The 14,065-nt window shown below is 31.9% G+C and overlaps 1 protein-coding gene across 6 annotated transcripts in view; it reads right to left on the bottom strand.

Moving 5' to 3' along the window:
• Positions 1-14,065, bottom strand: part of BTBD8 (BTB domain containing 8) — a 116,311-nt gene that overhangs the window by 62,185 nt on the left and 40,061 nt on the right. For all 6 annotated transcript variants that reach the window (XM_074266250.1, XM_074266248.1, XM_074266249.1 and 3 more), the window contains 2 exons: positions 5,706-5,786; positions 3,847-3,943 (listed from right to left, as the gene is read on the bottom strand). In XM_074266250.1, coding sequence (XP_074122351.1) covers positions 3,847-3,943; positions 5,706-5,786 — 178 coding nt within the window. The remainder of the gene's footprint in view (positions 1-3,846; positions 3,944-5,705; positions 5,787-14,065) is intronic.

Here is a 14,065-nt window from a genome sequence, read left to right on the forward strand (position 1 = left end):
CAAAAAAACATGATTTTTACAAAATAATTGGGTATCATTTACACATCTAAACATTTATGTGAACAAGTATCCTCAAACAGTTTACTAGTATTTTTAAAAATAAACAAACAAGTTAAGAGTCTTTGGTTTTTGCACAGACTCATTTGGACTCCTAAGTATCTAACATATGGATTATAAATTCTTTGCTTTTGTTTGTTGTCACAATTTTCTCTATAAATATTTAGCTCTATCTTCATGATTAATGGAAAGGCCACTAGACTGGTAGTCAAAGGATCTGACGTGCAGTTCTTTACTCATAACCGTGAATAAGGCACCGCCTCTCTGGATATCAATTTATTCATTTTTAAAATGAAGGAATCAGAAGAGTAGATTTCTAAGCTATCTTAAACACCTAAACTAATCATGCAACAAAACCAAATTGTTTAATCTATTTCTCAAAGTATTTTCTTTATCTCAAAGTTCCCTGTACCACTTAAGTCACAGGCCTAGTTACTCCTATTCTTTTTTAAAGCATTAGATGTACTTATTAACTTACACACTCACATACATACATACACCACAGAACTTTGTATACTGACCTAAAATAAAAAGACATGAGGAATTTAAATATATTAGGGAAATAACATATTAATCAGAAAAACACAAGTTCAGGCATGATTAAAAGAGAAACAAAATCAAGGAATCTAAAGGTCAGCTTTGCAATAATATCCTGCAATATTCTCAAAATTTAGAACATAATCTTTAAGACAGATTAGCCCTAATGAAATTCTTCCATAAAGTTTTTGTTGTTACCTTTGTCCAAATAAGTTACATAGAAACTATTTTGCTTTATCTTTATTGTAAATTTAGAATCACACATTTAAGAAGGCAAAGCAGTTATCAAATTTAAGTATCAATAGTTCAAAATATATATGTGAAATACTGCTGCTTGCAAAAAAGAGAGAACTCATCTTCATATATGTCTCTGAGTGTAGCCACTACTGTGAGAGCTCTTCTAACATGGCCATTTTTGAAAGTGCCCTAAGTTTGGTTTTATAATCATTCTCTCTGTAAAGAATGCAGCATGACTTTCTGGACTTGGCTTTATGTTTCCTCAGTACAGGGAACTCCTGATAAGAAAGTGGTGCCCACTCTGCATGTAGCATGGAGAGAGTTGCCGAGGAGCCTCAGAGGTTGAGGGGCTATCTCAACATCACACAGCTAGTGTATGTCAAAATACAACTGGAACTCAGGTCTTCCTTATTTTGAGCCTGGCTCTCTATCTTTAACTTATTGTTTCTCTTAAAATAAAATAAATTAAGTTAATCTGTCTTAATCATTACACAAGCTTGTAAGTAACTTAAGACAGTCTGTATCCTTGTGAGTTTAACATACAATGCATACATGCATACAAATACAGATGGAAAGCTTCATAAAGACATATTAAATGAACAAATAGAATTTGCAAAGCACCCAAATCTACAAATGACCTTCTCAACTCCATCATTAGAGTTTTGAGAAAACTTTTTGGGAAAAAATTTTTTAGAAGTTCTCTTTTAGATGATTGTGAATCAAATGAAATTTTAATTCTATTTGCAATGCATTCAACTACAAGTTCTTTTATATAGTATTTCTTTATGATATTGGGTCATGTTGTGACCACAATAATCCTTCAGACCAAATATATACTTTTCTCCCTCCACTTAGGAAACAAGTAAGTGAATTTAAAATTTTTGTGGCAAAAAAACAACTGCAAAATGAATAATCAACATGCCTGGAAATGATTCAAACTGTGATTATATATTTAAGACAACTAAAATGTCCACCTACTTGAAATTATTTACAAGTTCATATATTTAATGCTTGCATCCTGTCTACTTTCTTTTCCCCTCTGCTGAATTTTTCAATTTTTTCGAATATTTTTTCTAATTACATATAAATTGTTTTAACATTCATTTAAATTTTTTCCTCCACTTTAAATAGTATTTTATTTTTTCCAACTACATGTAAAGACCATTTTAAATATTCATTTCTTAAAAATTTTGATTTCCAAATTTTCTCCTTCCCTCCCCTCCTCTCAAAAAGAGTAAGCAATTAGATATACATGCTGTCTTCTTTCAAAATGATTTAAAGTAGGTAGAATAAACCACAGTGATTAAAACAACTCTGAGGTACTACTTTACACTTCTCAGACTGCCTAAGATGACAGGAAAAGATGATGATAAATGTTGGAGGGATGTGGGAAAACTGGGACACTAACTAATGCATTGTTAGTGGAGTTGGGAACTGATCCAGCCATTCTGGAGAGCAGTTTGAAACTGGCCCCAAGGACTATCAAACTGTGCATACCCTTTGATCCAGCAAAGTCCCTAGTGGGTCTGTATCCCAAAGAGATCATAAAAAAGGGAAAAGGACCCAAATGTGCAAAAATGTTTATAGTGGCTCTTTTTAGAGTGGCAAGAAACTGAGTGGATGCCTCTTAGTTGGGGAATGGCTGAATAAGTTATGGTATATGAATGCATCGGAATATTATTGTTCTATAAGAAATGATGGGCAGGGGGCAGCTAGGTGGCGCAGTGGATAGAGCACCAGCTCTGAATTCAGGAGGACCAGAGTTCAAATCTGGTCTCAGACACTTTACACTTCCTAGCTGTGTGACCCTGGGCAAGTCACTTAACCCCAGCCTCAGGGGGAAAAAAAAAACAAAAACAAAAACGAAATGATCAGCAGGATGATTTCAAAGAGGTCTGGAGAAACTTACATGAACTGAGCAGAACCCGGAGATCATTATACATGGGAACAACAGGATTATGTGATGATCAACTCTGATGGACATGGCTCTTTTCAATAATGAGATGATTCAGGCCAGTTCTAATAGACTGGTGATGAAAAGTGCCATCTACATCCAGAGAGAGAACTATGAAGACAATGTAGATCAAAGCATAGTATTTTCACCTTGTGGTGGTAGTGGTTGTTTGTTTGCCTGGGTTTTTTTTGTTTTTTTTTTTTTTTTGCCTTTTGATCTGATTTTTTTTTCCTGCTCAGCATGATGCATGTGGAAATATGATTAGAAGTATTGCATACATTTAACTTACATTAGCCTGCTTGCTGTCTTGGGGAAGAAGGAAGGATAAGAAGAGGGAGAAAAATTTGGAACACAAGATGTTACAATATACTCAAAGATGAGTATTGAAAATTATCTTTGTATATCTTTGGGAAAATAAAATACCGTTAAAAATTTAAAAAGGAAAGTAAGATATGTAAAAATAGAACAGAGGCAATCTAAAAGAATATGTAAATGCTTTCAAGCTTTTTAAGTGAGAATATTAACCTGAACAGTGAATTTGGTTCTAAAATTTCTCTAAAATTCTAATGCAAAAAGGGAAATAATTTGTTACATAGATTTGTTTTCTGACAAATAGAAAACATACACATTCATTTGTGAAAATAAAAATTTTCCCAAAACTAAATGCAAGGGAATAATTCATTGTATTGCATGGATCTTAGATAAATAATAGTGCAAACTAAAATTCCAACCATAGTAACCAAAAATGAAGAAATACTGACAGATTTCCTATAAGCTTTCTATAAATGCAAAGAGTTTAACATTAAATCACAGCCTTGTGAAGGCATTTAGGTAAGGCCCTGAGATAAAGTGGTTCAGGTACTTTGTTTTATGATGGTATAACTTAATGCTTGCTAAATACTTAAGGCTGATTGATTTCTCAACTGGGATCACCTTTTCCCTAAGAACAGCATGATCTTAATATTGTAAAGAGTTGAACATCATTTTCTCTTGGAATGCAAAATCATTTGGGTATCTGGGTCTATATAAAAGATATAAGATTTCATAGAGATGGTACATACCTTCTGGAAGAAATTACAATAGTCTCTTTTAAGAATATAAAGTGTCACTTCTTTTAACCCTTCTAATCCATACATATCTGCCAGGTGTAGTATTTGACTAAAGCAAAAACAGTAATAATCAATATCAGACAAATTGACTTTTGTAATCACAAACAAAATTTACTTAGAAAACAAATACAGTACATTTCTTTTTGTTCTAAATAACTAAATGCATATTTCTTCATAGAAGTCAGTAAGGATGGATGGATGCCATCTGAACGAAGGGCGTGCTACATTAATTATCTGATCAACGGGGATAGAATCAAATAAGGGGAAGCAAAAATCAACTCAACTTAATGGTCTAGTGGAAGTTAAAGAGAACAGTCAATTTAATTGGAGAGAAAAAAAGATCATCTCAGTAAAAACTTAACTCAACTCTGGGATTCAATGATTACAATTTACAATTGCAAATTAACTCTTCCTGCTTACAAATCATCTTACTGGGCTGAGAAGCCAAGATCATCTAGAAAAACAGAGATGATTGCAAAGTTCTTCAATGGCACAAGAAATACCAGTTTGTTCTTTTTTTAAACACCAAAGGGAAAACAGATTTTTAAAAAATCAACTACAGCTTTTAATTATAAAATACTGGCTGTTTATTTTAGCAGAAAAAATATTATGATCTACCTTATACAAATATTAATATTAACAGACATTGCTGTAATCTATATTTATATTGCTATATGAAAAAATATGAATCTGAGCCTACTTCTTAGATTATCATTTTTATTTTAACCTATCAATACCTGATAGGTTATATCAAATATCAAAACCTGAAGATTACCTTTACTGTGATAATTTTTCAAGGGAACTAAAGGAAAAGTACTATATTTAAGCTATAGAAATAGTTACCATAATTATAACAATTAAAAAAACACTGAATAAGCAACCTGCCTGACACCTTTCCTGAGATCCTTCATTGCTAACACCTTTTCTCTTCCACTGACTTCACATAACACTTGGCTTATTCCTCTCATTATTCTTATTGTTTTTATTTTAAGTCAGTTGTGTCATATTTCTTTTAAAATGTAAGCTCCATGACATAAGGGACTGTGTCTTATCTAAAGTGCTCTCTCTCCCAATATCTAGCACAAGATTCTACATAAATCACTAATAATATGCAGGACATCTGATTTCGAACAAAATGAAATTTTCATATACTTCAGTAGATTATATTAATAAAGGTAATAAAATAATACCAAAGGAAAAATTAATTTTAGGAGATGAAGTTCGCATTTTTATTCTTTTGGAGTAGGCAAACAAATAAAAAAGCCAAGCTCTCAAAAAAAAAAAAAAAACAGATTAAGGAAGGGTAGAACTTTAATTTATTAGCTTTTTAATAAATTAGGTAAGCAGTTTATTAAATTGACATTGTGCAATATAAAAAAATGCTTTACTGATATGAAGTCTTAATTCCAATGTTATCAAATGAATTTAATCTACGTGAATTTTTTCTCCAATAAAGGTAGGATCTCAAACAACACAAATCCTGACATTATAATTCAAAATTCACTAAAAGTTTAACATAAATTAAAACTACACATATGTTAAGACCTTGAAAATTATCCTACTGTGAAAAGTTTCTTACAGATACAAAAACTTTGCTAAAGATTAATCCATACAACTAGACTAACATTTCTACTAAACAAATAAGCAAAGTAGCATTATTTCTATATCTTTAAAAATACACTTTGAATATTTTTTTAAAACACTAAAACTGATGTTTATAAAACAAAAATAACTGATGTTTCATTAGTCTCCTAACACATATTTAATTAAGATAGAAACAAAGAATCAATGTAAGCAAAAATAATACATACCCTGCATTAGTTTTATTTGGCAAGTCCAGTGTCCCTCCATATATAAAATGCATCATAACATTCATTTCTACTGGTTTTATACTGAAAAAAATATAAGTGCTATTAGCACATATGCAGGATAATTTTCTTACATTTTATTACCATATTCTTGAAGTATTTGAAATAATATTTAACTAAAACTTTTTCTTTATGTGAAATATAATAATGAGGTAAAGTTCTAGTAGTTCAAATTCCCAAATATTCACAAGAACAATACAAAAAAACCCTCATTATATAATAATCATTATTGTTATATACAGGTATATAAACCACTAAACTTAAAAAACCACTACTATTATGTGTAATGCTCTTAATAAAATGTCATAAAATATAATTGAAAATGATCAAATCATACAATAATTATTAAGCACTTAGAAATGACAGCTGTTAAACTGTTATTAATGAACATAAGGAAAGACTATAATACAGGTTGGATTTTCTATGAAGAATTTATAGATAATCCTGTATTATATAAAGGTATAAATATATTAATTTACACATTATGAAATCAAAGGATGACCCCCTTTAGATAAAATTTTTTTCTTCCCTTAAATTTTTTGCTAATATTTTTAAAGTATTAATTTCTACATTTATAGATTAAACTATCACATTTCACATATACATATATATGCATATGCACAATAAAAAACACATTTAAGCATAGGATTAAATAAACACAAATTATCAAAATTTAAGAGGGAAAAAAAAAAATCGAAGCAAAAAAATTCCTTGGCCAGAAAGAACATTGGTGATTTTTTTTCTTTGGCCACAAATAAGGCTCAAGGGCAAGCAGAGGGTAAAAGAGCCAAAGATCAAGACATGTAATAGTTAATACAATAGCTAACAAATCTTCTGGTTTGCAAAGTGCTTTACGTTATGTCTTTTGAGGCTGTCAAAGGAGGTAGGGATGGTTAGCCTTGACAAGAGAAGACCAGGACACATCTGATAGCTTTCTTCAAGTATCTGGAGGGCAGTCACTTAGAGGAGGAACAAGGTTGTTCTGTTTGACTTCAGAGAAATTGGTAGAAATTGCAGAAAAGGAGCTTTAGATTGGGGAGGAGGAAAAGCTTTCTAACAATTAGAGCTCTCCAAAAGTAGAATGGGCCATGTTGGGAGTTCAGTGAACTCCTGCTCCTTCAAGCTACAAAGCAGAGGCTACATGAAAGACAAAGAGAGGATTTTGCTTAGATATGGGCTAACTGTGGTGACCTCTGAGGTTTCAGGCACCCTGGAAATGCTATGATGCATGACCATCTATGTAACAAAAAAGAATAGACTTTAGAGATCATGTATTATAATACAGCTTTTAAATCCTCCTTCACAAATGACCCTCCAGTGATGGTTTTAAAATGTTCAGGGGGGCAACAGCTTTATTCTTTATAAAGTTCCTCCCTATGTAAAGCTGAATTTTTTTCCCCCACTTCTGTCCACTGACTCTAATGTGGTCTACAAGAACAAAGAACATTAGGCTTGGTTTTCATGTTCTCAATTTTGGTTTTCCCTTATTCAGTCTAAACAAATGGTTCTTTTAAATAACATAACTTCTAGGCCCTTCAATATCCTAGTCATCTTCCTCTGTACATATTCAAGTTTGCCAGGACCCTTCTTAAAGGGTAAAACTGAAAAAGAGATAAGATCAGCAGAAAACAGAATGGATGATGTAGGATTGCAGCTCAGGAGAGAGACTAAGCCTGAATATATATCTTTAAATCTTCTCCATAGAGAAAATAACTGAACTGTTAAGATAAAAACTGATGAGATCACCAAATGAAAGAGAATACAGCAGAGATCTTTAATCCTTTTTAATGTCATGGACCTATTTAAATGACTCCATTATATTAGAAGTTATCAAAATATTTTTAAATATTTGTGATAATAATAATGATATATGTGCTTCTTTATTAATGTATTATATAAGACAATGTATTTGAAATATGGACATTTTAAAATTAATTTTTTAAAAGATATCTGTGAAATGTTTAGTTTGAATAAGGACATTAAACTTTTTGGGGTGGTCTTTAACAAGGCAACATGAATGTCATGTTGGACATACAAATGATTTTGATTTTTTATGGTTACAAGTACTGAAAATTCCAATTAGCAAAGATATGTTGTTGCAAATGACTAATTAAAGCTGTCATGGCCCAATTCAAAAGGTGAGTATAGAGTTCTCCTAAGGAACATTAGAATTCTCCAAATCTGGTTGAGTTAAGCTCCAAATATAATTTTTTGTTCCAAAAGTAATGAGCTCATCTTTACAAAAGTTAACATCAACACAGTTTATATCAGAAAGAAAAGAATTGCAAATTCATGATTAAATTTTAATGCAATCAAAATAAAAAATTTTCAAAAGAGTTCTAAACTACTTCCAGATATATCTGGATTTTACTTTTCCAAAAAATAGGCAAAAGAATTTTATATTTCAAATCCATCTTGGTAAAAAACTCTTTCTCCAGTTTTTGAAATTTTATAAGGACATTGGCTTCTAGTCTCTTTTTCCATAATAGTTACCTTAGCCAACAAAGATTTTAATTTTTCAGCTGCATCCACAATTGATGATTTTAAGATGCTTAACTGAAACATTTATTTCACATATTCTCTAAGTAAGTCAACCAATTAATAAAATCCTTAAGTACTTTAAAAGTGTGGGGGGGTTTTCTTTAAAAAAAAAAAAAAAAAAAAAAAAAAGGAAACTTCTCTCCTTAGGGCAACAAGCACTCCAAGACTTATTCTGTTGAAACCTATCAAATATCTGTGTGGTAGAGAAATACTATATTTTGCTCCTATTCTTTAAAACTTGCTTCTAATAAAGTTGATGAACTTCACGTCTACTGACAAAATGTTCAAAGTTGTTAGAAAAATCTTTGTTTCCACTTCACGTCTGGAGCAATGAGAGATGGTGATGTGAGGAGTTTCCTTTTTCACTGAAGTAGCAAAAACAAATGTATTACTAAGCATCGCAGTAGCTCCATCTCTGTAAAAATGTAGGAAACTCTTCTTTCCAGTCAGAGCTCTGTTTGGCAAATTCAAAAAATTTTTCTTACAATTTCCAAAATGTTGATGGTTTTTGTTCTTTCCAAAAGGAACTCAGAAAAAAAGAATTTTAATTTGATGGCATAAGAATGCATATAGTGTACACTTCAACAACAATACTGTATAAAGATGTATTCTGATGGAAGTGGATATCTTCAACATAAAGAAGATCCAACTCCCCTCCAGCTGATCAATGATGGACAGAAACAACTACACCCAGAGAAGGAATTGAATGTAAAATATTAGCACTACTGTCTATCTACTCAGGTTACTTATACTTTCGGAATCCAATACTTAATGTGCAACAAGAAAATTGGATTTACACACATATATTATATCTAGGTTATACTGTAACACATGTAAAATGTATGAGAATGCCTGTCATCTAGGGGAAGGAGTAGAGGGAGGGAGGGGAAAATCTAGAAAAATAAATAAATGTTATAAAAAAAATTACTCATGCATATATACTATCAAAAATGTATAATTATAAAATTAATAAAAAAAACTTATATTAAAGTAACATATAAAAAAAAAAGAATGTATATAGTGAACAAAAATGAGTTGGCTACACTGAAATAAGCCTACCATTTCATCCAGTTGCCCACTGAAAAGAACTGCCAATTTCTCTATTACCTATTTGAAATTTCAAAATTCAAAGAAATTCTAATACTCTAGGAAATACTGCATCATCTATTAATTTTTTTTCTCCTCTATTCTAGACAACAAATCAGTTCAATCATTCCTACTATATACCACTTTTTTTGTGTGTGTTTTTTTTTTTCCGGGGGGGGGGGGGGTTTGTCTGGAAATCAAATAAGCAACTTTATTTGAAACTTTAAGAAAAGTTTTTTTGTGAAATGGCAGATCCAATGTTGAAACAGCCCCAATCTCTTTAAATTGACCTTTCTTAGTAAGAAAAAAACCTGGGATCTTCAGGTGTTATCTTCAGGATAGAGAGATGAAAGACACTTTTTCAGCTTTGTTGCCTTTATGCCTTTATTCACAAGAATTTCCTCCCCGCAAAACACTGACTTTTATGTTCACTAACACTAAGTGCAAATGAAATCATATAACATAGTTTTCATCATACTTCCTTTTTCTCCAATATTTTGATCTAAACTATATCTGTAAAAAACTAAAAGCTAATATAACATATATGATTCAACTCTTTCTTAAAACTAAGTATTTTTGCATGGCTTTAATAAGTGATAATCTATAAGAAATAAGTGACATATGAGGTACAGTGTAAGATATTTGAAAAATTCTGTGACGTGTAAAATAAAGCAGATTTTACAAATTACCTAAAGTCTTTTACATTTTTATTGACCTTTAACCCTACAATAAGACATAGCAGTAAGCTCAAGTATCTCCTCCCTAGAATTTGACTACTCTTGCAAGTGGAGTTACCTGGCTTCCTAGGACTTCCTAGAAATAGGAATTCTTCTGATATCGTTGCGAGTTTTTTGTTTTTGTTTTTTATAAATGAAGATACTGATTTCATTGAATAATGATAAATATTAGTTGTACAATACATTTTGTGTGACTATTTTGCAATACATATGGTGTACAAAAACAAAGTATAAAGTAAAAGACAAAGAAAGAACCTCTTTACTCAAATTTTAGTACTGTATGACATTGTGCAATGTTGGCAATAATTACTTTATTTTTATTTTTATTTTTTAAATTTTATTTATAAATTTTTTTGACAGTATATATGCACGAGTAATTTTTTTTATAACATTATTCCTTATATTCATTTTTCCAAATTATCCCCTCCCTCCCTCTACTCCCTCCCCTTGATGACAGGCAATCCCATACATTTTACATGTGTTACAATATAACCTAAATACAATATATGTGTGTAAATCCCATTTTCTTGTTGCACATTAAGTATTAGATTCCAAAGGTATAAGTAACCTGGGTAGATAGACAGTAGTGTTAACAGTTTACATTCACTTCCCAGTGTTCCTTCTCTGGGTGTAGTTGTTTCTATCATTGATCAACTGGAAGTGAGTTGGATCTTCTTTATGTTGAAGATATCCACTTCCATCAGAATACATCCTCATATAGTATTGTTGTTGAAGTGTACAGTGATCTTCTGGTTCTGCTCATTTCACTCAGCATTAGTTGATGTAAGTCTCTCCAAGCCTCTCTGTATTCCTCCTGCTGGTCATTTCTTACAGAGCAATAATATTCCATAACCTTCATATAACATAATTTACCCAACCATTCTCCAATTGATGGGCATCTATTCATCTTCCAGTTTCTGGCCACTACAAAAAGGGCTGCCACAAACATTTTGGCACATACAGGTCCCTTTCCCCTCCTCAGTATTTCTTTGGGATATAAGCCCAATAGTAGTAATGCTGGATCAAAGGGTATGCACAGTTTGATAACTTTTTGGGCATAGTTCCAAATTGCTCTCCAGAATGATTGGATTCTTTCACAACTCCACCAACAATGCATCAGTGTCCCAGTTTTCCCACATCCCCTCCAACATTCATCATTATTTGTTCCTGTCATCTTAGCCAATCTGACAGGTGTGTAGTGGTATCTCAGAGTTGTCTTAATTTGCATTTCTCTGATCAGTAGTGATTTGGAACACTCTTTCATATGAGTGGATATAATTTCAATTTCATCATCTGAGAATTGTCTGTTCTTTGACCATTTATCAATTGGAGAATGGTTCGGTTTCTTATAAATTAGGGTCAGTTCTCTATATATTTTGGAAATGAGACCTTTATCAGAAACTTTAACTTTAAAAATATTTTCCCAATTTGTTACTTCCCTTCTAATCTTGTTTGCATTAGTATTGTTTGTACAGAAACTTTTTAGTTTGATGTAATCAAAATCTTCTATTTTGTGATCAATAATGATCTCTAGTTCTCCTCTGGTCATAAATTCCTTCCTCCTCCACAGGTCTGAGAGGTAGACTATTCTCTGCTCCTCTAATCTATTTATGATCTCATTCTTTATGCCTAAATCATGGACCCATTTTGATCTTATCTTGGTATATGGTGTTAAGTGTGGATCCATATCTAATTTCTGCCATACTAATTTCCAGTTTTCCCAACAGTTTTTTCCAAATAATGAATTTTTATCCCTAATGTTGGTATCTTTGGGTTTGTCAAAGACTAGATTGCTATAGATGTACCCTTTTTTGTCCTTTGTATCTAATCTGTTCCACTGATCAACTGGATCAATCTATTTCTTAGCCAATACCAAATGGTTTTGGTGACTGCTGCTATATAATATAGCTTTAGATCAGGTACACCTAGACCACCTTCATCTGACTTTTTTTTTCATTAATTCCCTTGCAATTCTCGACCTTTTATTCTTCCATATGAATTTTGTTGTTATTTTTTCTAGGTCATTAAAATAGTTTCTTGGGAGTCTGACTGGTATAGCACTAAATAAATAGATTAGTTTGGGGAGTATTGTCATCTTTATTATATTCGCTCGGCCTATCCAAGAGCACTGAATGTCTTTCCAATTATTTAAATCTGACTTTTTTTTTTGTGGCAAGTGTTTCGTAATTTTTCTCATATAATTCCTGACTATTGTTTGGTAGATGGATTCCCAAATATTTTATACTCTCAACATTTGTTTAGAATGGAATTTCTCTTTGTATCTCTTGCTGTTGCATTTTGTTGGTGATATATACAAATGCTGAGGATTTATGTGGATTTATTTTGTATCCTGCAACTTTGCTAAAATTCTGAATTATTTCAAATAGCTTTTTAGCAGTCTTTGGGGTTCTCTAAGTATACCATCATGTCATCTGCAAAGAGTGGCAATAATTACTTTAAATAACACATTTCAGCAGTTATCTCAACTGTTAGATATGTTTGAATCATGTTGTCTATACCTGACGCTCCCCTTTCTATGACACAAAAAGTCAGAGCGATATTTAAGTATTCTCATATTAACTGCCAAGTTTCCCAAAACTTTAACAATGAAAGCAACTTATCCCCCTTTCATGAATGATTAACAAACTGTCATTGGTAAGAAATACTGGAAAGCAATGAAGATTATAGGACACCAGTGTGAAAACACAACACCACTGTTAGGGGGCTGACTACCATCAGGCTGCTGAACCATCAGACCTAGTACCTAACAGTTGCTCAGGTAATTTGCGCAAGTGTTTTGCAGATAGGAGGATTGTGGAGAAAGCAGTCTCAGCTGAATGATGTCAGAAGCCAGACTGGAGATGGTTTAAAAGATTGTGAAAGAAGAAAAAGTGGAGACACTATTATAATTATTATTATATCCTAGTGTATCCTAGTGTCAAGCCCAGGATATGGCAAATAGTAGGTACTTAATAAATGCTTGTTAATTAATTAACAGTATGGAGTAATGCACTTTCCTTTATGTACAATATGATACAGTACCCAGAATGCTTGGCTTATTAGCATAAGGAAGACCTGGATTCAGATCCTGTATAGCCCAGCTTTTTAAAGCTATGGGTCACAACCTGCTATGAGGTCTTGTAACTGAATGTGGGGGCTGTGAAAGTATTATTTATTACTGGTAAATGTTTGACTTGTAGACTTACCTTATACCCTACATAAATGGGGTCACACACAATGCCTCAAGTATAAAGGGTCATGGGTAGAAACAGTTCCAGAAGCCCTGAGTATATGATGCTAGTCATTTACCTCATTTGAGCCTTAGTCTTCTCACTTACAAAATGGGACTAACAACATCTGTAGGACCTAATTCACAGGGTTGTTTTCAGAATCAAAGGAGATGTTTCATAATGCTTTACCAATTACAAAATGGCTTTACAAATCGTAATTTTATTTTAGATAAAAATGTCTCCTGTTACTATTGTTCTTATTAATACTCAACAAATATTTCTGAGTAATAAAGGAATGAATAAATCAATGGTCTGGTAAGTACTTTCCCAAACTATAAGAAAAAAAGAGAAAATATATAGAATGCTAGATTTGTAGAACCAGACAAAAGAATCATCTTTCTTACAACTATGCAATAATTAAAAATTATCACCATCTTTATAATAGCTAAATAAAAAAGTCAGATCTATTAAGATGTAGTTGTGTTTTCTGCATAAAATGTCAAAATAATTACTAATAAAGAACATTACAAATTAGCTTCTTTTAGATCTTAAGGACTTGTTCCTATTACGGTTAATGAGAATGAGGCATACAACTTAGAGAACAGATTCTTTAAAGAGACTCAAGCTTAAGCAACAGATAATGATGACTAAACAAAGAAAAACATGATTTTAGCACAGTGAGGAGCAAAATCAACAGACAGTTCACTCT

Source organism: Sminthopsis crassicaudata, chromosome 4 (assembly GCF_048593235.1).
Source record: "Sminthopsis crassicaudata isolate SCR6 chromosome 4, ASM4859323v1, whole genome shotgun sequence".
Classification (NCBI taxonomy): Eukaryota; Metazoa; Chordata; class Mammalia; order Dasyuromorphia; family Dasyuridae; genus Sminthopsis; species Sminthopsis crassicaudata.